We start from the raw sequence: 25,798 nt of genomic DNA, 5'->3' as shown, positions 1-25,798 counted from the left end.
AATACACACAAATAAATAAGTTTAAATATACCTACTTTGAATTTAAATAAAGTAATAATAAAAATTAAATTTAAATGAAGGTTTTTATTAAATGTCAAACAATAAGAACAGTTTATAATTGATTTACTATGTTAAAAACAAAAGACAATAAGATACAGCCGACTAAACAGCAACTAAAACAACATATTTTAAAATACGAAATAGGTAGGATGAAAGCACGACAGAAAAAATGTATTAAAGCTATTTTATTGTACTGAATTATAATACAAAATTTAAATAGCAAGATTAAAAAATCCTATAATTTCTTTTTAGTCTTTCTCCCTGTCTTTTTGGTATTATTCTTACGTTTTTTTTTAGAATGTTTACTATCAGAACTTGAGCTAGTATCACTTGAATCTGAGCTACTTGATGAACTACTGTTACTGCTTGTTTCACTGCTGCTGCTTGATGTTGAACGCTTTCTTTTTTTCTTCTTTAATTTCTTTTTCTTCTTATCATTATCACTCGAAGAACTAGATTCACTACTAGATGAGCTAGTTTCTGATGAATCAGATGATGAAGTGGAATGCTTACGCTTCTTTGTACTGTGCTTTTTAATGACCTTTTTATCATTCTTATTATCTTTTTTGTTTTTAACCGCAGGTGATGGTGTTTTTGATTGGTCATTATCAACTTTATTTTTTTCATCCCTATATTCTCGGTTAGTTTGTTTGTGCTTTTCTTCATTATTTGAGTGTCTATGTTTAGATTCCATTCTGTGTGAATTGTGACTATTGGTTGAATTTTTGTCATATTTCTTATCATTATGTTTTCTATAGTCTGATTTGTCATTATATCGCCTTGGTGATTTGCTACTTTCCCTCCTATCATTATAATTAGATGAGAATCTTGATTTATGAGAACTAGAGTGATTATTTTTATGATTATCATACTTATTTGAGTCTCTATATTTATTGTCTCTAATTTGTGCATTTTCTTTAGAATATCTATCATTTCCTCTTTCTGAAGCTCTATCCCGAGAATACTCCTGTCTAGATCTACTCCTACTTCTATCTCTATGCTGCTTATGATTGTTCCTATCTCTGCCATATCTCCCATCCCTGTCTCTTTTATTCTCTCTTTTATCATGATGTCTTTCCTGTATTGCATGATCCTCTATTCTGTACCTTTTATCTGTATGTCTTTCTCTATGTTTTACTTCATCTTTAGGTTGAGGCATATTTGTATCATCATCAAAATATTGTACACCTCTCCCCTTACCTAACCATCTCATTTTAGAAACAGATTGTGAAAAGTCAACATGAATCCGTCTATCATCAATTAAGACATTATCCATTTTGAAATAAGCATCTTCACAGGATTTTTTATTTTCAAATTCTATAAAAGCATATTGTAAGGAATTTCCCGTTTTTTTATCTCTAATTACTTCACAACTTACTATTGTACCAAAACGACTAAATATTATTTCTAGATCTTCATCAGTTGTGACAGGATTCAGTTTACAAACAAACAATACATTCTCTGGTGGAGCAATTTCAGCATCAGGCAAGTCACCAACAATCTCTAATATTGTAGCTCGAGCTTTGGCTTCCTTTTCCTCAATCATTTCTTGTATTTCTTCAGCACTTTTACCTTGGGTTTCATCAATTTCTTCATCAGGGGCTATTCTTCCACCTTTTAGACGTTCTGCACTTGGAGATGGGGATCTTGATGGAGCTCTTAAGCCAGACGGGTCATTGAAAGGATCTTCTAATACAACTGTATGGGTGATTCTTACATCTCTATATGGACGGTGAGACTCATCACAAATTACTTCATTGAGTTTTGTTAATACTTCATGCCCTTCTGTTACTTCTCCTATGACACAATGAGTTCCATCTAATGAATCTAAATCTGGTGCAAGTGTAATAAAAAATTGAGAACCTATCATCATGTCATCAGTACCTACCATAGATAGTAAGCCAGCTCCAGTGTGTCTAATTTTAGGCATTTTTTCTCCTGAAAAAAATCTTTTTTGAGGCCCTTCTAATATACCCCATATTGACTGCCCGCCAGATCCTTCGCCGCTGGGGTCCCCTGTTTGGGCAATAAAGCCGCTTCGTATCGTATGAAATAGGTTGTAATTGTAGTATTTCATCTTGCAAAGCTTTAAAAAGTTTAAACATGTTACAGGTCGTTGATCTAAATACAAATCGACAGTTATATCTCCCAGTGTAGTTTCAATCACAACCGCCATTATAATTTGTATAGTTAACTGAAATGCATTCAATTATTACCACTTTACATTAAAATTATATCTTATTTACTTCTTGTAAAACTCAAATAGGTTGACACATCATCCTTAACCTAAAATCTTGTTTGATGTTTGATTTCCATAGTCGACTTGGCCTTGATTGACTTTAAGCATTCAAACAGATAATATATAACCAAATTATACATTTGTAAATGAAACATGTTTAGTTTAATTAATTAAAATTATTAAAGAGATTTTTTATTGAATGTTTCGTTATTTAATGAATGTTTATTTATTTTCGTTACATTATTTTTCCTTCAAATATTCATTAACGCCATCTAACGCAGAAGGTGCAAAGTTTGTATAAGTAGAATAAAACTTTATTTTATGTCAATGGAAGTTGCATAGATGGCGTTTTAATGTTTAATTATATTGTTAATAATGTGAAAATCCATATAATTTATACCATTTGATTCACTGCTCCATACGGTTTATTATTTGTTTTACACCTGATAATATTTAGTCTATAATACATATACCTACATATTTTAATTTATTATAATAACATTAAATTATTCATGTTATCTAAAGTTAGAATAAACATTTAATTTTATATAAGAATAAAATGCGTAATATAATAATTATATTTAAAAAAAAAATGCTATGCTAATTCTAAAAATATAGAAAGCAACCTGATCAAAGTAGTTAAAAAAATTAACATCTTGTTAATGTCTAATTCCTGAGCAAAGCCTCCTCTACTCCTGAGAACTTGAAAGTTATTCCATTATGCGGGTTGGTGACAAATGTGGCAGACATTCGACACATGCAGGTATCCTTAAGATGTTTTCCTTCGCCTAACTGTACTTTATTATGAAGATCAAAAATTAAGATATTGTAATTTTTATTACTCGCTTTCCGTTTATTTTAGGTCGACGTAGAGCCGATGTTGCATAAAAGGAATTAGCATACCTTTGCATTGGCTGATTGGGTGGTGGTGCTTGAGGTGCAAATATACTACATTACTGAATGCAATTACCCAAAAAAGCCTAAGGTACTCGGTATTCGTCACCCACACGTTAAACTAACACACGAAAAAGTTTATAATAAATAAAACATTTATTTCAATAATAAGTATATAATTATAATAAAAAATGAAATACAAAGTCCAGTCGAGTTATTTTTGTACTAGAGGTTGATATTATTCAGTGTTTCGATTGGAGCAACTTTAAGTGTATTTAAGTGTAATTTGAATTTAAGTGACTGCTGAGTATAGCCCTGAACTTATTCCAAAACCCTTTAAGTTACACCCCATGTAAGTTACCTCACAATGTTTGCCTTCGCTGAGCACGAGATGAATTATAAACACGACTGTAGTATAACAGTAAGTGACGTTCTATTAAAATTTATTTATGTGTTGTTATCTGTACCATTACGGCTTCTGTACTTATCTGCAATAGGATAGTTAGTACAATAAGTCAATAAAATCAAGAAATAAATAATTAAGCCACGATAATTATTGGCGCAAAGGACATAATATCTTAGTTCTCATGGTTGGCGACGCATAGACGACTTAAGGAATGGTTAATATGAATTGCCGGTAAAGCATGTAGTGGCCACTTATTACAGGATAGCCAGCAGTGTGTTAGGCTACCTACTTATAATGAGAATAATTATAAATATTTTTTTTTTTTAATATTCAAGCATCTTCGTTTAGTTTTGAGCATTACATTTAAAATTTCTGGTTTCACTTTCACAGACATTGCCTAAAGCGAGCTGTGCTTTTAATTAAATTGTATTTTTAAAAAGGAAAGAGACTGTTCTTTAAAGTATTAGAAATAATATAATCAGATAAGTAATTATATAAAGGCCACTACAACTCAGTACCTGCGACAGAAGTGAAATCTATTACAGTAAAAAAAAAAAACAATCAAGCTTAGGTACAATAGTAGGTACAATAGTAGAAAATAATAATAAAAAAAATAAAAAAAATAAAATAATAGATCCACTAACTAGCCTAAATGCAAGAATAAGACGAGGCTTAGCCAGTCTTGGTCTTGGTCTTGGTCTTGCAGCGAGAGTCTCGCAAGTCTTGCGATTACCTATTGTTATATAGTAAAAACTTCGTTCTGTATACAACCTAGAAATTTAACTTCCATCGCGAAAAATAAATTTTGCTAACAATAATTTACCACGTGCCTATTATTTTGATCATAAAACCTTGCTCTTACTGGAATTATGTTTCGTATATTTGTTGGGGCTGTTACATTTTATAACGAGTCATGAGTTTATAAATTGAGCTCTTAGAAATTTCCAATATCAAGGTGTCGGTCGCAGCCTATGCAATTGGCTGTATACTCACGTTTCTAGAAAATCTAATAAAGGCCGTTTCGTTCACCCTCCTTCCGCTCTCACCCCTAATAAAGTGAGTATTGAAAATTTACCAACCATTCTTCGAGGGATATAAGGTTAGACTGCTATAAATGGCGATTTCACTAAAATTGAACGTGAAGCAACCTACACCGTTTTGGATTTTTTTATGGATTGGAAAGTTCATACAAATTTATATTTTTTTTCTACGGTTCGTAGTGTATTGTTAAATTTTTATTTTGTATTTTATTCAACTAGGCTCTTACAAGTAGGTACTTTTGAATTGTCATTTTAATAATCTACCACCGATCTTATTGTTAATTACAAATATTGTTATTATTATTTAAATAACGATATTGGTAGGAATTGTGCTTTTTATAAAAAACGTGTTATGGTTCCATTTTTTAAGATCCACTAACTAGCCTAAATGCAAGAATAAGACGAGGCTTAGCCAGTCTTGGTCTTGGTCTTGGTCTTGCAGCGAGAGTCTCGCAAGTCTTGCGATTACCTATTGTTATATATTAAACGTTACTTTAGATTTTAGAGCAACGTAACATAGTAGGTACATTTTGAGCTTGAATTAACATAGCCATAGTAAAGATCAACCGAATTAATAAATGTCTAAACATTTCGACAAATCAACTGACACCGGATGGGGTTTGAACCAACGACCTAAACGATCGATTCCGATGCTCTAACCAACTGAGCTATTAACGGAAGTCAGCCTTAATAAACGTTTACATTCAATAAGCTTACATGTGCTAATACATGGTTAAAACATATATTTATTTATTTTCATATGATATTTCATATATTATATATTTCTTCGGACTGCGTAAAATCCCCCTTTAACGAAAATGCACTGATAGTAATTTATATCTGTACTTTACGTCTTCCTATTTTCGGCCTATTTTCTTCTTCAAAATTCTATGTACCACTAATTTCTTTTGTTTTGTTTCGTCTCCTATGTGTCAATTTCTTGTATTATAAATTAAGCTTAACCGCTCCTTGAAACGACATTCAGCCCTAACCGCAAGACGCAAGAATCTCGCAGGCTTAGTTCTTGCTCAAATTAGACGGTCTTGGTCTGGATCTTGCAAAAATGCAAGAACAAGACCAAGATTGCAAGACCAAGACCGATTTTGGGCAACATTACCGCTAACCAACATTAGAGCAGCAAGGTCGATTAAGCTTCAAGCAGTTTTATTATTATATTTGTAATTATTACATAATTTTATTTTTTATATTTTACACTCTCCGCAAGCCGGTTACTATTAATTTTATTAAATGTAATACTATTCTTCATAAGCTTGAAGTATCATGTTTGCAAGAGTAAAATAATATGATAACGTCCGACTTCGGCTGCGTCGGTCAATCTTCATAGAAACTATGGGGGGGACCTATTAGTTATAGTGGATAAGTTTATGCTATCACATTTGTACTCTCTAATTTCTGACTCACATAATGTGTTGAGACGTCAAATCCGACATGAAGGAAAGTATTTCAGGCGCACAACCAACGACTACTTGCTTTCTGAGGCACAGGAGTGTTCTCACTTACAACTTCTAGATGGCGGGTTGGTGTTGAGAATTTTTATATAGAAAATCTAATAAAATTGTACCGGCTCGACCTGGCGTTTGAATCCAGGTCCTCGGAATTGTTGGTCTCAAACTAGAACAACATAGGCATAATCAAAAGTATGCCTTAGTAATTATTATCTATTTTTTTTAAATTACTTGGGACAAACAGACAACGTTAAAATGAAAAAGTTTTCTTGGTTATGGTAACTTGCGAAAATAGCCATATTAACTTTTAAAAGGAAGTTAGTAATACTTTTTATCAAACAAATAAATATTTTTATACTTACATATATTTATTTATGACATGAATATACAAAGTGAAAAAAAATTATGAATAGTAACGGAAAACTAAAATGCGACTAGGAATATGTATATAACCGCTAAATTTTCTAGTAAAGGTTTCCAAACGCACCCGCCATGACAACATAAACATCGCAGCAATCACCAGTGCAAATGTTTGCTGGCTGAACGTGCTTCACCGCTGCCGTTTACACGCGATTATTATAACACTTTCAACACACTATTTTTTTCTATATTTTTTTATTTATGACGTTAGAACGAAACTTCAAGGGAATCAAATCAAAGTATAAACAGTATTAAAAAATGCAATATTTTAATCTCATCTCTGAATTTGATAAATTATTAAAAATAAATAGTTTAGTTCTAGTTTAGTTCTAGAGATTGTTCTCTTTAATGTTTAAAGTTATTTAAAACATTATACACATACATAAATATTATAATACAAACCAAGAAATCGTTTTACTGTCTGTCTGACTTTATATTCCTCATCAGTAGTTTCTAAATTTTTTTTCTATTTTTTTTTTATAATTTTGGTAGACGGACGAGCAATTCGGCCAGCTGATAGTGATACCACCACTCATACACATAAGCGCTGTATGAAATATTAACCAATCCTTACATCACCAATGCCCAAATTCAAAACCTCGGAAGTTAAGATGTCCTTTGTACCTGTAGTTAATCTGGCTCACTTACTTTTCAAACCGAAACACAACAATACTGAGTACTGGTCGGCGGTAGGATATTCGTTGAGTGGCTTGTACCCAGATACAAATAGGTCTTTTACAAAGCCTTACTACCAAGTGGCTTAAAGTAATTTTATGGTAGCAGTGCATTATAATATTTATCGCCTACAGCAAATTACTACTAAGTATATTCCATGTAGTCCATGTATTGAAATGCTCTTTGTTTAATTTTTAATCATTACAAGGTATTTGGATATAAGGGGTTATTACTGAAAGAACGTTAGAAATAGGATAATTTTAATATGTATGAATAGGTATGGAGATAAGTACAGTCGCTCCATATAACAGTAGATGGAGCAATATATTCGACATCGTTGTAACCGAATATCATGAAAGTTCACTCATATATGTATTTTTTCATGGAGATGATTTAGATACTACATTTCGTATGTAAGTCGCTGCAGTTCATCATCATCATCTATGTATATATATATGTTCTATGTATACACTAATTGCAATCGCGATCTGTCGGTTTTTACCGGTATGATAACAAAGGATAAATCAGGATAACGTTTGAAAGTCAAAATGAAAAGTTGTTTGATCATTATCATTTTGATAACTATCGTCTTATAAAATACTAGACGTAGCTCCCACCTTCGCTAGCGTTGTTGGTAGCCTATTTACATATTGGTACAGCGGTTTGGCCGTGAAAGAGCAACATACAGACAGATAGAGTTTTTAATATTAGTATAGATTTTTTGATTATCAAACAAAAACTAAACACAAGTTATGTACTCAACCAAGTATGTATAACTATAAAATATATACTGTCTCTGTCGTGTAGCTACATAAGTATTTCCATAAAATTATGATCTACATGAAAAAGCAATCAAATCTTGAGCGGGCGTCAAACCAACGCAACAAATAAAACGGGATGTATTTTTAAGAAGCCGGGCCAGGGGTGATGTTTTGTATTTCCATACAAATGTTGCATAATTTAAAAAGGAGATTTTGATGCGCTTTTCGCTTCATAGAACTTGTGTTTTATACGATTCATTAATCTCTGAGAGCATCATAACGACAAATTGTGTGACTTGAAAATGAGTAGTTCTGTTGCGTTTACAACATTATATCTACGTATCGTAAAAGTTAAATAAGAAATGAATAATAAATACTATGAAAAGATAAAAAAAATTGAATGCGCAAAATAAGCGTATACTAAATTTCGTATCTGTACCGGTGACCTTTAACGAGGTCCCTCTATATCCTGGTCGTAATAAGCTCATCATAATATATTAAAAAATCTTATCATGGCAAAATTTATTGTCATTGATACAGAATCAATATATAAAATTAATCTTAGTACCTAAATTAGGTTTAAGCAAACGACCACGAGTTAAATAAAACTTTTTAGTAGATTTACATTTAATGTCATTACTATCTCTATATCTCCATCTACAGATGGACCGGTGTACATAAAAAGGAAAATGTCATTGTCCCCTTAATATTGACCCAGGAAAAGGCGCAATTTCAATCACAATTCCGAGCGATCATCCGAAACGCACCTGCTGACTACGGACACGTGCCCCGCTAAGAATCTACTTAACGTAAGTGACCCCACTTACTGAATCCCAACTGTGCCATCGGAGACATTTCTATAGCCGGCAATTTCACGTGGACCAGGCGCCATCTGCGACCGACGCCAAAAAATAACATTTCCCAAAAACATTTGCGAAAGAAAGGAAGGGATATTAGTCTCCGCGGGGCAATAATCGAAGCCAATCGGCTCACCAAACGCTCGAACATGACACTTTTTATTTATACTATACGATGATGTTGTAAAATTTATTATTACTGCAGGTATACCTGCTAACATAATCCGATCAGATCGGAAATTCTAATATTTTCCATTTACAGAATAATTTTACATTTAAGATTTTTTTTTGGAAATCTTTGTAACATCGCGCCCACTCTGATAAAGCAAGTAAAAATAATACTGTCTACAAAAATACTTTCATACATTAAACACTGGTTTAATAAACATACGTTAAAACGGTACAATTATATTTTCTAGTGAGCAAGCAAGTCTCGTATAACAGTAGTTTCAGAAATAACAACACTAATAACATTATAATACGCGTGGGGTGCAATGATGGGTGTTTTATACAAAGATCGAAAGCGACGAGATTAGATTTCGAAAAGACAAGTGTGCGACAGAGGTGCCATACGCAATACAATCTTGAAAAAACCGCTACAAGTTTTAGTTAATGTTATATTTTGGAAGTTTACTCAAAAACTAACTACTTATATTTTACAAATACAACACAACACAACACCTTAAATATATGTAAGTATATATCACTCTAATAACTATGTCTTTTTTTTCTTTGAATTTGATTATCATTTAGGATATCGGTAATTAAGTTGTTCCTTAATAATTAAGTTATCGTTCAAGTAAGTTAAATTAGCTGTAGTAACATAAAACTCTAAATATGTGTAAAATTGTAGATACCGGATAAATTATGCTGTCTTGCTTAAGTAATAATATATAATATAAAGGCCATGGTGTCCTAGTGGTCACAAAGTCTGAATCTTAACCGATGATTCTGAGTTAAAACCCGGGGCAATCACCACTGGATACATGGATATAATTTGTATTTATAATTAATCTCATTCTCGATGGTGAGGAAAACATCGCGAGAAAATCTGCACGAGAATCTGCTTCGTGTATCCACTAATCCGCATTGGAGCTCCAAACCTTCTCCTCACGAGGGCTTTCCCTTTGCCCAGCAGTGGGAAATTGATAGGCTGTTACTTTACTTTACATAGTATAACAGAAATATAAAACACTATTGGTAGTTAGTGTAGTATACTAAATATATAAACAAAGGTTATATATTTATATTAAAAAATAATATTAATCAATCCTACATATTATAACAATTTCATTCCAAATAACTCTTAGGTATAATGTTCAAAAAACTACCGACACCAATACAGTCATGGTGTAATTATATCACAAATGCTCATAAAATGCGTATCAAAGAAAAGCGGGGCCAATTTCTCCCGCCATTTCCCCTAAATTTTTTCAATACTCGTTCGGGATCATTTAACATTTTTATGTGTAATCTTGCTCGGTGGCGATAAGACAAGAAGATTTTTGCACGATGCTGTTTATTTTATCGGCGACGTTTTACGGCAAACTCTAAACAGATTAAATCTAAAGAGTGGGGTGCTTCGTCTTTCCATTTATTGCCCCGTACTCTGGTTTTTTTTTTAAATACCGCGTACCCATCTTGTTCGAAGTGTAAGCTGAATAAAATAATTAAAATATAAAATCGTACATCAAATCACACGATAGCATTAAACTATAAAGTCTGACTGAAATAAAATGTTAGTTTTTCATCCCATCTTTCATTCCATATTAAAAAAATAGTCAAAAGTAAATAATAAATTATTCTAAGCAAGATTTTAGTAGGTTTTATTGTTAAAATATTTTTTCACATAGTTATTAAGAACGGAGACTGTAATAAAACGTAATTACCTTGCGTTTGAAATAAACGTAGGTGCTGATTAAGCTTTAGATTAATGCGGATGCGTACAAATAACCATAGCTCAAGATAACGAAGGTACAACTGCAGCACAATTTCTAATATAAGAACAAAGGCAAAAAGTAAACAGCGCGAAAGCAGTTTCAGGCAGATATTAAAGGCATATCTCTCTATTATGAGCGGGAAGTTCTGTAATTTAAGGGCGCGTTCAAAGCCGGCATATGGTGAGCAGTGGAAGGGTTGCTACGAAGAGCAGTGCCTCTATCGATATCGAGATTAAAAAAATATATTTTTTGAAATAATTAATTACGAAAAAAATAATTTGAAGAAAACTCACATTGATAATTAAAATAAAAGAAATGCTGTTGTGTATTATTTGAGCAAATACGCATTTCTATGTCTTATGAGAAAAGACATATATTTTTGAAATTAATAAATTTCGAATGTGTTCTACCGATTATTTTTCAAGGAGAAGTTTTGATATGAATATATGAACTTATTTTTGTTCAATAATAGGTCATTTATATATTGTCATAAAATGGTCTATAACATGAGGTTTGATGAGGATTTTCAAATTTTTATAATAGACTAATCTCAACAAGATTAGTAATACAAAAATTACGTGAAATTAACTCAGTCTGTCTATTTGTTACCTTATCATGGTTAACCACTGTAACGATTGAAATGAAATTTTACATACAGGTAGCGTGGAATTCGGATAAGGGTATATAAATTAAGAGATTTACAGGATAATACGTGTCGTGATCAACGAGTCGCTGGGTACGATTAGTTTAATTTAGGCTATTTGGGTCAAAATTTCACGTTTTATTTATAGTTCTGTATAATTTAATGAGTACTTAAAGCAAACATCTGAAGTTAGATTAGTGTATTATTTGATAATCTATACTAATATTATAAATGTGAAAGTAACTCTGTCTGTTTGTCTGTCGCTCTTTCACTGCCAAACCAATGAACCGAATTTGATGAAATTTGGTATGAAGCAAACTTCAACTTCAAGGACATAGGCTACTTTTTTGTCTAACACATGACAACCAACTCCTAAAACGCGAGCGAAGCCGCGGGCGACAACTAGTATCGTATATTTTGTTATAATATAAAAAATACGCATCGTTTTCTTTACATTATCGTAGATATTCGTAAATTACTTTAACGTTAATTAATGGTACAAAAAATTAAGATTAACGGAAATATATTTTTCTTATATATAAAATGTTTACATGTTATAATTTTATTAAAGCAAAGGGTAATATTTTGCAGAAAAATGTATAAAGATTAAAAGTATGGATATATCGGCGGCATCCATAAGGAGACAAAATAGGTAAATTTATATTTATTATGTTATGTCCAATAAATGTTTGCCAAAGTATGCCCAATGAGATCTTACACATGGTAGTCAAAATGTTTGTACACCAATATTACACAAAATTGGTTGAATGGTTAGTTACTAAAGTTACTCTCTAAATGTCCCGTAAATGTCTCATTGGTAGGTAGGCAAAGGTTTCCCCTCTTATTGAGGAGTAGGCATTGGAGATATTCTACCACGTTACTATATTGCGTGTTGGTAGATTCACATGTGTTTAATCACTACTTTATTTTTCACAGCTGAAGCACAAGATGCATTTACAAATTGAGGACGCATTCGAACCTGTCCGATCTGTAATGCATTAAAAAAACTAAGTATATTAGTTTGTCGATAAGTGTGGTCTCATCTCTATTCATTTCTCAGACACAGCTGCAGTACGGTACAGCGCTCGATTATAACTAGCTCAGTGAACTTGCTGAAACACGCACTTATTGAACGTTACGGCAGCAATTAGTATTATTTTTATAAGGAGTGAAATCATTGTTACGATAAAATCATTTTCCAACTTAAATAATATCATAATATTTATTGTGTTGTAAAATACCATTAGATTCAAATACATATTTTTGAAAAAATATATTTTTTAAAGTAATTATAAATTAAAGTCATTCTCGTAAATGTATTTCAATAAAACGATATTTAGAAAATTTCAACGACACAAAATAAAACAATTAAAAATCTCAACCACTAAATGCGTCGTAAACAGTTTTAAAATTATTTGTCAGAAAACATAATGTCAGCAAGGCAAGGAAAAGGGTTGGGTCGTGCCCTTTCCCTTTTCTTGACATTTTAAATTGTTTATTTGCGAACAAGTGTCAAGTTATTTATTCAGTAACGTCGGCACTTCCCTCGCGTGTGAGGGAGGTGTTAGCTCTTGTGTTATGAAATCACATGCTGAATACATGATAATTATTTATATTAATATTATGACTCATTGATTGTGTTATACATGAGGTGTTTTAAAAAATACTTGGCATTTTCGATGATAGGGCTTTGTTAAAGTCTTGCTGGGTAGGTACCACCCACTCACCATAAATACTACCGCTAAACTGCAATATATAGTATTGTTATGTTCTATTTTGAAGGGTGAGTAACCCTTTGTAACAGAAACAAGTGATATAACATATTAGTTTCCAATGTTCGTAGTGTATTGACGACGTAGAATATAGTATAATAATAATAATTTAAAAAGCGGTTTCATGAAAAGATATTAAGCAAATGAAAATTCAGTGGTGCTCACACGGCGGTGAATCCGCAAATCTTCAGTTAAGATTCATGTGTTCTAACCAGTTGGCCATCTCGGCTCGTAGCGACTGTATAGCTTGTGTGTGAACAACTATGAACGCATAGGTTCACTTATGGTCCCTTCAACCTATACATATTGGAATTGCGTGAGGTATTAACCACACTTAAAATGTCCTACTAATTAATTTAGGCCACGACGGCCATTGTCAAGCGAAGTCCGCAGAATATAGTATAATAAACGTGTGTAAGCGCAAACAGGTACACTCATAATCCGACGACAAATCCGACACGATTAGAATGATTTCTGAGGCAGGACCAAGGGCTTTACGTACTTTCCGAGACACGGGCTTGTACTCAGTTTAAATTTTCAAGATGTTACTAAGATTGCTAAGCACAGATGGCCCAGTGGTTAGAACGATTAACCGATGATTTCGGGTTCAAACCCAGGCAGGCACCACTGAATTTTCATGTGTTTAATTTGTGTTTATAATTCATCTCGTGCTCGGCGGTGAAGGAAAACATCGTGAGGAAACCTGCATGTGTCTAATTTCAACAAAATTCTGCCACATGTGTATTCCACCAAACCGCAGTGGAGCAGCGTGTTGGAATATGCTCCAAACCTTCTCCTCAAAGGGAGAGGAGGCCTTAGCCCAGCAGTGGGAAATTTACAGGCTGCTAATGTTATGTAATGTAAATGTACTAAGATTATTATGACCGAAAAACCTAATAAATTTTTAGTGGCCGAACACGGGATTTGGACTCAGAACCAAAGGATCTCTGCGCTGGATGCGCTCTCATTAGCTAGTAACTATTTTTCCTTTTTTCACGCTATGGAATGGCTGCAGGAGCTGTTGCTATAACGCATTCGCGGTCCCTCCTGTCTTGTGCTCCGTTCATGGCTCACCTTAGAAGCATCACCGACACGATTGCAGTGAGACGTCTCATCCGACCTCGTGGACCAGAATCTGCCTCTCCACGTTTCATGCAGGCACACCTCTACCTTTTCGCGGTACAGTGTTGTCGCCTCGCATTCGAACCTACTCTCCAAAACAACCATGTACGTGGGTATGCTGATCGACTCTCACACCTATATTCGCCAGAAGTAGACTAGCTACTAGACTACTAGCCACTGCGTGGTTGATGCCCTTATCTTTTGTTTGTTGGCACATATACACTGATTTATACCTTTAAGACATCATTGTTTGCACATTCGATAATTTTAATATTGTTATTAAGTATTGTTTAATTAATCGCTCTCTTAAAATCATTAAAGTCTTAAATATCTTAAAAATTAAAACTAAGACTACATTTTTTTTACAGTAAAAAGGAATCGTTCTATAATATTAACTTCTTAATAAAATCTGCCTATACAAGTATTAAACATAGTGGTATATAGGTACATAATAATTTCTAGTGTAATTTTAATTAATTAATTAACAATTCGGCATCAAAATCCGTTAAAAGCAATGGTATTACATTACCGCAAATCCGTTTAAAATTTATTATTCATTCAAAACGAAACATTACAAAACCTGAAACACGGACGAGTCACATCCAACTTGAGAGTTGATAGTGTTGACCTCAAAGTGGTCGTAACAGTGACCCGTAACTTGCATGGCGTGGCCACAGGGTGGGGTGAGGTGGTATATCAAAACAAAACGGGCGAGCAATACGGGTGAGACTGGGTGAGTTTGGGTGAGTTCGGTGAGCTAATCACGTGGTCGCGGCTGACAATTTGCAGGTTAGCCGCGGGACCGCTGTTGCGGCGGCCCGTCACGAGGATCTTTGGCGTATAACTATTATGTTGTATTCCATACGCGGCTCCTTGGGAGTACCATACCTTGACCTAAGTTAATTAATTCATATAATACTTTAACAATAAAGTACGCTACCTACGTATCAATATTTTTTTTAATGTAAGGATATCGTTTCCACAATATTCGATAGGATATCGACGTACGATGTCGAACGGGAAACATCCATACGAAAGTGTTATCGGATTTCGATGTGATAATATCGATTCGATACGTCAAATGTATGAATTATGTACTTGCCTTTCACTTTGTCCGCAACGATCTGGATTATCAAATCCGATATACTGTATATCGATATTCCGTCGGACTCTCGCGGTCTGTCGCGCGATAAGGTTGGCATGTACGCTCACAGAAAGCTATTGAAAAATTTGACAAACTCGAAATGCTATCGAATGTTTGTAAAAATCAAACCGATATTATTATTATTGTGTATCGTCTATCCGAAACCGAGAATTATTACGTATCGGCGAATGAAAATACGCTCAGGTATAAATCACTCACATTTCAAATCTATTACGAATGTTATTTATATATGTATATCTAAATATCTTACTAGTGTCTATAATTATAGTCATTAAAAAAATTTGATCCAAGAAAAAAATCTACGTGTATTATTTTATAATACATTTTATAAAGTATTTTTTTTATTATTATATTATATTTAATTTTTTTTAGTATAGGAGCAAAAACAATTCATGTATCTTTATTTAAAAGAGTTTGTATGACGCAGCCTAACGTCTTCATCTGAAATGAAAATCCGACAACTGTCAAAATTGGCGCGCTCGTCTTGAAGATCGCGCAGGCGTGGAAAAGCTAGGAAGCAAGATTCGACGTCTCTGTCTTACCCAACGAGGTCTGCGGGTCGCGGCTAACCTTCGGCGCGAGGTTTGCGGCGGGAAAAATGTGTGTTTCGGTGTGCCGATAGCGGAGCGCCGCATCCCCGCAGCCCCGCCCAGCGGCCCGCACCCGCACCCGCGCCCTCTAACGCGTCTTGAGCCACTTAGTCGCTAAGACAACGCACACACTGCTCTATTCCCTATCTGGGTCATTCGTATGGACTCTTGTTTAAAATAAGGAATACATATAACGTATGTTTTTGTATACGGTAAGGTTACTTTACAAGCTAAAATTATGTTTTCAGCTTCTTTACATGAAAATATTGAATACATATTTTAATCAATTTAATATAAAGTAAGTTATAAGTATTTCAAAAATAAACAATAGTTGTAATTTTTTTTAACTTCCAAACGATTTTATCAGTTGATTTGGTATCTATTTCATGAGGTTATTTATATATTTTAGTTTAGGGCCGTTAGTTAGTATTATACCGTCAATTATTTAGGAAATTTACCGACAAGTATACCACGCTAGTGATGGTGTAATATAAAGTTTTTATTGTGAACACTGTCTTAGTTTTCGGCCAGATATGGAGCCACGAGCTGTCAAAATGGAGTGGGAAAAAAGGCGGGAATGTGGCGCCGCTTTATGTGAAGCTCGTCATTGCGTTAGAACGAGAGACCTTGCATAGTTCACTGGGACAGAGTGAGACGTCGAACACAACGTGGTTTATAAGAAAACCGAAGACGTTGGGCGTGTTTGGCGGGTGGGCGTGTGGGTTTCGACCTCGTAGTTGTGTGTTGTGAATGTGTGAGAGTCCGTAAATACGTGCGGCTATGCGGTTACAGGTGTGTGGGTGTAAGACGACTGGTGTGGGCAAAGAGGTTTCCTTTTGTCCACGATATGACGCCGGCTTGAGGCTTTAGTTATTAAAGTCCGTACTTAAATTTTACGACGGTATAAATTTTCATTGTCGGCCTTCTAAAAGGCGCTAAAGGTCTTTAGCGTTACCATATTAATGCAACATATGATTTTACGATCAAATTTTCAAAAAATGATATAATTGAATACACCGCATTTAATTTTATTAAAAAAATTGAAATTGATTTAGTCTTCTATTTAAAAATACAAGCAAAATTGTGCATTTTCTTATTTTTTATATTTACTCGTTTATTAAAAAAAAAAACATTTCATTTTTGTATTAATTATATCTTAGCGTTTCTCACCTATAGGCTATTAGAAAAAAAATATTATTTATTATTATGAAAACAAATTAAAATACCATTGATAAATTAAATTATCATAATATTTTGAGTTCACAGGTTCCACCAATGTTGAAATATTTCAGCATGAAGCTAAAACAAAATCAATAATGAATAAATATTACGTCAATAAATCGTAACTTTTATTGATTAATAATTAATAAATATGTCTTAACACATTTATAAAAAAAACAGTTTTTTTTTCATATTGGTATGGTTACTTTTTCTATCAAGTTGATGTCGACGTCATATGAGATAGAGTATTATCAGAATCAATTTATTGATTGTAAATATGTATAATTGGGTATTTTTTAAATGAATACTAATTTATTAAAGCATTCTTAAATACTTAAACATGTTATATAACACACACCTATTATATATTTAAAGAGCGAGTATATAAGTTCATGGAAATGAGTTGTTTTTATTACATACTATTATTTTGCTATAAATTTTATATTGATGTTTTTTCATACGAAGCCTCTTCTTAAACATAATAACTTGAATTGTCATAAAACTGAAAATTCTAATAACAGTTATTCCATAGGTTTTAAAATTAGTGAAACTTAACTATGAAATCGTTTTAACTTACATATTTATTAATGTATTCTATATTTTTTATTGTATTCTATGATAACGACAATTAATTTTCTACATTTAAATAAATACTAGGTTTATTTAAATAGAAATAAGATGGTAAAATATTACCATAGCAAATATATAGAACGTTTTCTTGTTAAAATAACACTTTTTAGTTATAATGTAGGTGTGGTATAAAGATACGCGAAGACGATCTCTATAGCACTATATACCTTTTTAAATTCCTAGAAAATTTCTCTAGAATTTTCCGTAGCGGCCCCAGCGGCACATAATGTTGGTACGTAGAATGTACACACTTCGCGTACTTGTCCCGCACCTAACTATCTCTTTTAATACTTATTTGTACCAAGGGTCGCACACATTTACAATTTTCCCCCCGTGTCGCGTCGCTGCAACACTTCTCTGTGTGAGTGGACTTCTTTCCGTGCCCCTGTGTGCGAGTGAATTTCTTTCGAGACGTAATAAGGGGACCGTTTCTTTCCCGCTAAGGTTTTAATGTCGACCACGTTTCGGTGGCGGACGCGCGCCTCTCGCGGTTTCTTGAAACTTTTTTTTTGTGTGCGGGCTCAAGTGTTTAGTGATAGTGCCAATAGAGATAGGACTTTATTATTTTTTTAAGTTAAAGAGTAAGTAAATATTCTTACGTCGTGTGTATGAAATGTAGTTATTTAGCGTTGAAAGTTATAAATTTAATTAATGGAAAGTTTGCGTAAGTCCGCAAACTTGGGCGGGTGGAGATGCGTGTTGTTTTCTCAAACCGCAGGCTCATTAGCCTCCGCGCTCACTACGCCGCGATTAAACTGCGAGATAGGCACATATTGTGATAACATCGGGTAAAGCGCTCGCGAACCAGATTCATTAAAGTTTTGTTTGTCTAACTATGTAGTTGTTACGCGTGGAAAACTATTTTACATATAACAATTGTCCTTTTTTGATTTTTTTCGAGAGATGTAAAACATATTAATATAAATGTTTTTTTATACATATTTTTTGTAGTAAATCAAATGTTATGTAAAGGGTAAAGCATAATTTATTCGAAAACTTAACATTAATTTTCTTTATATAAATATTATATGTACTGTATTATTTTATTTTGGTATATATTCTTCGTATAAGAAAGCCTTTTTATTTATTACATTTCGAAAAAAACATCTGTATTGAAAATGTTTTGTAAGCTATTTCAATTATGCACGGTATGAAACGAGCCTTATTAAAAACCACTCCTAATAAAATCTGTGATTTGACATTAAATAAAAAAAAACTGATTTAAATTATTTTATATTTTTTTGTATTATGATACATGTCACAATAAGTATTCGAATTTGAAAATAGAAATCGTTCCATTAAAATTAATAAAGCCGAATTACGAAGCGGCACACCATTATACCTCCGTAACCTTGGTGAGGGACTTGTTAAAAAGTAAGTGCGAACTCCCATTAGACGCTCCCCTAACTTTCACCTGCACCTAATTGACGCCTTACGTTTAACTCATTGGACTCTATGACAAGGTGACAACTTCCTACGCGGAGAATGAACTGAGCAATTCTGTTCATTTCAAATTCAAGTTTTTCAATTTATCTATTTCGCATTTTATAAAAAGTATAATAAATTTGTGTTCGATAAATATTTGAAACAAAATTATGAGACGGAAATTTTGTAAATAAAAATTCTAATTGGCATTGTTAAGAAAGACCTAAGAGTATTTTACTGCTTAGAATATATTTATAATTAAATGAACGGGTTTTCATGGTTTCTTTTTTTATAAAAATATGCCTTTCATATCTAGAGATACTTATATGAAATTTGTCTTACATGTAAATTATTAACCGGACGATAAAAATTACTTATTTTTTATGTCAATGTCATTGTCAGCAGTTTAGAAGAAAATAGCTTTGTACGCAAACGCAGCTTAAAACATCTGTGTCACAGTTATAATTAATCATATATTTTTAAAGCGATGATTATTATTTTCAGTTAAAATATATAATAATTTCAGCTCTCTGAACTATTATATTATTATATTATTGCACCTTTATCTCTTTGGATTATAAAATATACTATATATAAATTAATTCCATTTTAAAATAAAATAATAAAGTGCAAATTTTAATAAATTCCTTCCTCCTTATGCAGGTAATAGAAAATATTTATAAGGAGAGATAATAATTATTTTTTTGGGAAAACTGTCATGAAAATTTTAATCATTTCATAATTGTAGCTTTTTTAAAAATATAATTTTCCAGTAGCGAGTGAATGCCAAGATAAAAAACATAAATAGTAAAACCATAATTATTTGAATTATGGTTTTATCGAAATAAAATGTTTATAAATAACAATAAATTATTTCACATGAACAAACACTTTAATAAAACATTAGCCTTTAAACGAATCCGATAATTTTATTAAAATACACGTCAAATAACTTAGCGTTGTGCTAAGAACTCATTAATTCCTCTGTTAATTCCGGGAGAGGGTGGCAATGTTTGCAGACATCTTGTTGTATTCACGAGCTTTGAATTTCAAACATTTTAGAATCTTTGTATTTGACACATTTATTAAATATTTTAAATATAATGTAGTTCTATGTATTCCTGGTATTACTTTCACTGGGGTGATCGTATGTTAAAAAAGTAGTACTTATTAAAAAGCCATGTAACAAAAAAAATGTGTATGAAATTTTATCTTGCTATGCATAGAAACATTCTATTTTTTTTGTCTCAGTCCATATAATAGTAAAATTTAATTTATAGTTTAGTTTTTAGTAATCTGTATCTTATACCCTATGTTTCATATTAGAGGACAAACTATCAGTCATCATATATTTAAGAGTAATATTTTGATAAAAATATATAAATCATAATCATATCGCAGCAACAATACCTGTCTGTCAAATATGAATTAAAAAGTGCAATTTATAATATATTAAAAACATTAAAAGAAACTATAGTAATCAAACTTATATAATATTTACGAAACGCTAATTGGTGGTAGGGCGTTATATGAGCCTGTCTGGGTACCATCATCTCCACTCATCACATATCCGTTAAACAGTAATACTTAGTATTGTCGTGTTCCGGTTTGAAGGCTAAGTGAGGTAGTATAATTACAGGCACAAGGGACATAACATCTTAGTTTCCAAGGTTGGTCTCGCCTCAGCCGTTACGTCTAAATATTCTATAAAATAATAAAAACTCTAATCAGTGTGATTCTCTACAGTGTTCATTTTTAATCTAAATCTATCAATAGGTGGGAAGTAATGTAGAAATGCCTAAAATAAAAAAAAAAACAAGTCGTACATTTTTATTTGAAAGGCTTGGATGGATTTTTTAATAAATGACGTCACTCGCATTCCGCGCGGTTCTTGTTTAAGTGCTTGATTGTGCGATGTTGTTTATTGTCACCAATATTGCAAGGGTCGACCCTCTCTGACTTTTTATGTGTATTGTACTGTTTTATATATATAACCTTCATACATATCCGTACAGCCTCATCTTTCCACATGACAAGATTAAAAGGCTTTGTCTGTAAGCTTTGTAAAAAAAATATAAGAAAAGTTTATTACGCAAATACTTTTATAATAGACAAATATATTGTTTAAATTAAGTACACCACTATGCTAAGTAGATAAAGAGATTGGCTTGTTTGTGCGTCTTTTTTGTACGAATATTTTACTTTTAAAACATTCATTAAGAGTAATCTTAAAAAGATATCGATGTCTATGTCATGAATTCCCAACCATCTCTATGTTACGAACTATGACACTAAAATGATATTCGTTTGAGTATATATTTTCATAAGATTCATAAGATTAATTATCATCTCGTACTCGCATGGATACATAACTCACTTGTTAGCAAATTCATTGTTATGTTTAATTTTTAATACGTCAAAGACGACAATCAATATATTTTCAAATATTCGATTTATCATCGTGACCACTTTAGCTAAATCTCTCGAAAAGTCAACGTTGGAGTGAAATCAGGATGTCCGAGTTCACCGTCTTAGCCTCTATTTGAATATCTCACGTAGGGTCCGGACGGATATTACATTTGCTAACCTATTTGTAACCGTCGCTAGACGATCATTATCCATGTCCGAAAGGTCTCTAGGGACGCCCTCAGGAATTTGTGCCGGTATTGATTCCCTTCATGTTGTCTTCTATGGGGTCGGTAATAGGCGTTGGCAATGGGTTTTCATTTCCAAGAACATATGCGACACGTTTATTGATTAAGTACTTTTTAAATCATTTTATATATAAGAATGAATCAATCAAACATGTTAAGATAAATGGTGCATCTAGTTTATATAGGTAAAATTAAAATTATAAATATAATTATATGGGTAAAAGTAGGTGAGACGCCATATGAGGAGAGCCGCCATACCCCCGCTAATTTAGTATGGGGTTGAGATAAATGCATATTATATAAAACAAAGTTAATTAATCAAGGATCTATTTATTTTGTACATAAAAATAAACCTGCTATTTATTTTAAAATAACAATTTTATTAAATCCCTAATTGATGTAGATAATTATTAATGCAATAGTTGAAGTACGTAAAGATTCCTGACGCTCAAAGATTAAAAAAAAAAAACCAGATGTTTCTTATGAAAATAATATCGGACAATAGCGAGCAGTGAAACATAAATGGTGGATGTAATGTATCTTTACCCCATTTCCCGGTTCCTTTGTGGAAGGGTGCAGGGCCGAGTAACGAGCGTTACCCACTTGGAGGCCCCTACATGCTTTATTATTTACGACCTTCGCCCTATGGTATGTTTTTAAGCTAAGATTTTATTGTTGCTCTATTCATGAGCTAAATCCACTGTGAATCTCTGCAGTGCTCATTGAGCTGTATTTCAAATTTGTAATTTAAAGACGCGACTTGTTTTTGAAAATTAATTAATTACTCGCGAAGTTCACATTGAAATTATAATATTACTCTTTAACCTGTTTTTATTGCCTTTAACTGATGTTGTAGAATGACTATAATTGCGATAACTATTGGAATAAAACAGAAAAAGCAATTATAATTACTTTTAATTACATTGAGTACAATAATAAATACGGTACATACATTTATAACATTTCAATTAAAATATATGAATTTTCAAAGCTCGATTATGACTTTTTAAATTAAAAAGTATATTGAGTCAAGTAAGTAGTAATCATTTTACGTAATTATTTGTTTAATAAACAGGAATATAATTAATTAATAATAATAATATTAATATTAATTTCGATATTTACATGATAAACAAGAATTCGCTCGTTCTTCAAACACATCCATCTATCTATACGTTATTGACAAAAATATCACCAGAAGGCTTTATCGAGTCGAAATCAAAGTAAACACGGGAAAGGCAGTAAAAAGGCACATTGTAAGGGGTTCACCCTTGTAGAAATTAAGTTTAACATCCCGTTCGACATATCGCGTTTCGCAAACGTGTAACAAGCTATTCGATGTGTGATAGGGAGCCGTGACGGTTCACGAGATACATTTTATAGTAATTGGTTGGTTAGTTGCCAGGTTTCACTGGATAAAAGATTTTAATATTTTAAATTATGTTTTTACTTTAATTATCTTCGATAGAATGTGAAAATTTGGATGCAGAATTTGATGAAAAGATCCAAAACTTTGTATAATTCAGGGCTTGAAAATGCTCATGTAATATTGGGTCAAGCTCAATACGAATCATTTGATTAATCTCACAACTATTGGAATAAACGTTAGTCAAATGTAACGTAATTTTTAAAAGTTATAGTTTCGAAAAAGAATATTTTTTCCTTTTTTCTATGTATCTAATGTGGAAATGTGAAAGAATTTCAAGAAACATAATGAAAACTCTGTGGCGAAGAGGCAGACTTCAATTAAGATATACATACATGTTCGCACTCTCGGCCACCTTGGCTCTTAATCTGTTTGGTATTCAAAATCACTAAAATGTTAATTATTAAGATTCAAAAATTTCGCTGCTATGAATATTTATAGTATACTGTAATGAAAACTTAGTAGTTTATGAATGAAATTCAACAGAGTTTGTATCAAAAGATCAAAGAGGGTTGAACCTCGTAATATGTCTTGCCATAAGTTCGTGCGGGTTAGCCAAGCGTACGTTGAGACGAGTTTCTTTAACGAATTCATATTTTATATATATTTAAAAAAATGTACTATATATATTATATATTTAAAATTCGAATTGTATGAAATTTCTTAGATTTAGAAAGTCCTACTGTAATATCTTTAATAGTATTTCTTATTTTAGGATAAAATGTTCCAAATCAATAACTACTTACAGGAAATTGAATTTTAAATTACTTTCTTTAATAATTTCAGGAATAAAATATTAGAATGTGCATTAAAAGCGATCACGTTTTGAAGTAAGCTTGTATAACATGTAAGGAAAACATTCATATTTTTATTTTATCCGGTCGACTAAACACCTCGGATATTTCACCCTTGTCGTTGATTGTGCCCACTCTTTTGCACGAGAACTTTTCACGTTATACGACTGTCATTGAGCCAAAGCGAATTTGTATTGCCATGAGACATTCGAATCTTATTATCATACTTAAATATTTTGACCGTAGCAATCATAAAAGTTGTATAATCTTTTTCAACCAAAGCCAATTGTTGACATAATCTATGGCATTATTGCAAAAATTAATGTATTTTAAACAAACAATAGAATTAATTTATTTTAATTTAGTTTCCTAACATGTATGTGATGTATGTTCCACATCTTAGATTCTTTTCTAATACTCGACGATGATGTTTATGTGTTTTTCAGCCTCTATAGACCACGAAATGACAAAAAAAAAAAAAAACTTGAAAATCATTTTTATTGTAGCAATCCGTCACATTAATAAAATTTAGTGTTTTTGTGTTTTCAGGAAAAAAGAAATAAACTATTTAATGTTACATACAAACAAGTAATAACGATTTAAATTTTACGAATATTGGTGTGGTAAAATAAACTAACTCATTATAACTTACTCAAAACACAGAACTATTTTTCACTTGATCTATAAGCCGCTGAGCTCTATAGGTAAATATAAACCTATTCATTTAAATTTTCTTTTCAGGTAAAATGACGACGGCCTCAATCTATAGAGTAATGCGTTTCGAAAACTGTGATGTGACGTATAACATCTATCGATGTCCACCTGAAGTTATGTGACAGATATTGTGAATACTTATAGACTACTTTTATTTAACAATAAGTTTTAAATGTATACGATATAATCTGTGGACGATGCATCTATCGAGTGAAGTGAGTTCGACTACAAATGGGTTAGGCCATGAGGCGCCGTCTTCTAGTTATGGTAACGCTTTGCCAAGTCAACCGCTGACGGCAGAGCTACTGGCAGAGAGAACGCTGGAAGGTCTGCTAGCTGATCATCCCGGCGAGCTAGTCAAAACCGGCTGCCCTCATGTAGTAAGTTCTTTTAATTAGTAAATTAAATATAGAGCGATCCTTCCGATTTAAATAATAATGTTAAACAATACGACAAAACGGAATCGACTAAAGAACAAATTTGTTCTTTTTGCTTCTAAAGATGACAATTTTTTTAGTTGATATAGAATTATTTTTATTTTTATAACGTGACCGCTTAGTTGATAAAGCTAAAAGGCCGACACGTCGTTTTGGACTTGTGATTCTATTAATTTCTGACTTCTCTAGGTATATTTTTGTTTTAGGTTTGCACAGTATTGCCACCACACTGGCGTTCAAATAAGACGCTACCAGTGGCATTTAAGGTGGTAGCCCTTGGCGATGTTGGTGATGGCACGTTGGTGACTGTGCGGGCTGGCAATGATGAAAACTGCTCTGCTGAATTGAGGAATTGTACTGCAGTGATGAAGAACCAAGTGGCTAAATTTAATGACTTGAGGTTCGTCGGCAGAAGCGGTAGAGGTGAGTCTAATCATAATTGGTGTG

At 32.5% G+C, this 25,798-nt stretch overlaps 2 protein-coding genes across 3 annotated transcripts in view; one reads left to right on the top strand and one right to left on the bottom strand.

The window, feature by feature from the left end:
- Positions 1-234: 234 nt before the first annotated feature.
- LOC113400307 (peptidyl-prolyl cis-trans isomerase sig-7) lies at positions 235-2,375 on the bottom strand. The gene has a single exon (XM_026639831.2). The coding sequence runs from the start codon at positions 2,234-2,236 to the stop codon at positions 296-298; it is 1,941 nt and encodes a 646-aa protein (XP_026495616.2). The 5' UTR covers positions 2,237-2,375; the 3' UTR covers positions 235-295.
- A 15,966-nt stretch (positions 2,376-18,341) lies between these two features.
- The window catches only part of Runxb (Runt related B), a 33,444-nt gene continuing 25,987 nt past the window's right edge, over positions 18,342-25,798 (top strand). The window contains exons 1-3 of one of the 2 annotated variants that reach the window (XM_026639924.2): positions 18,342-18,482; positions 24,942-25,294; positions 25,558-25,774. In XM_026639924.2, coding sequence (XP_026495709.1) covers positions 25,112-25,294; positions 25,558-25,774 — 400 coding nt within the window. In that variant the 5' untranslated portion in view covers positions 18,342-18,482; positions 24,942-25,111. Of the gene's footprint in view, positions 18,487-24,941; positions 25,295-25,557; positions 25,775-25,798 lie in introns of both variants that reach the window. The other variant, XM_064217484.1, reaches the window with a different exon arrangement.

The sequence above is a fragment of the Vanessa tameamea genome, chromosome 17 (assembly GCF_037043105.1).
Source record: "Vanessa tameamea isolate UH-Manoa-2023 chromosome 17, ilVanTame1 primary haplotype, whole genome shotgun sequence".
NCBI lineage: Eukaryota > Metazoa > Arthropoda > Insecta > Lepidoptera > Nymphalidae > Vanessa > Vanessa tameamea.
The sequence above is the reverse complement of the archived record's forward strand: the minus strand, read 5'-3'. Positions and strand labels throughout refer to the sequence as shown.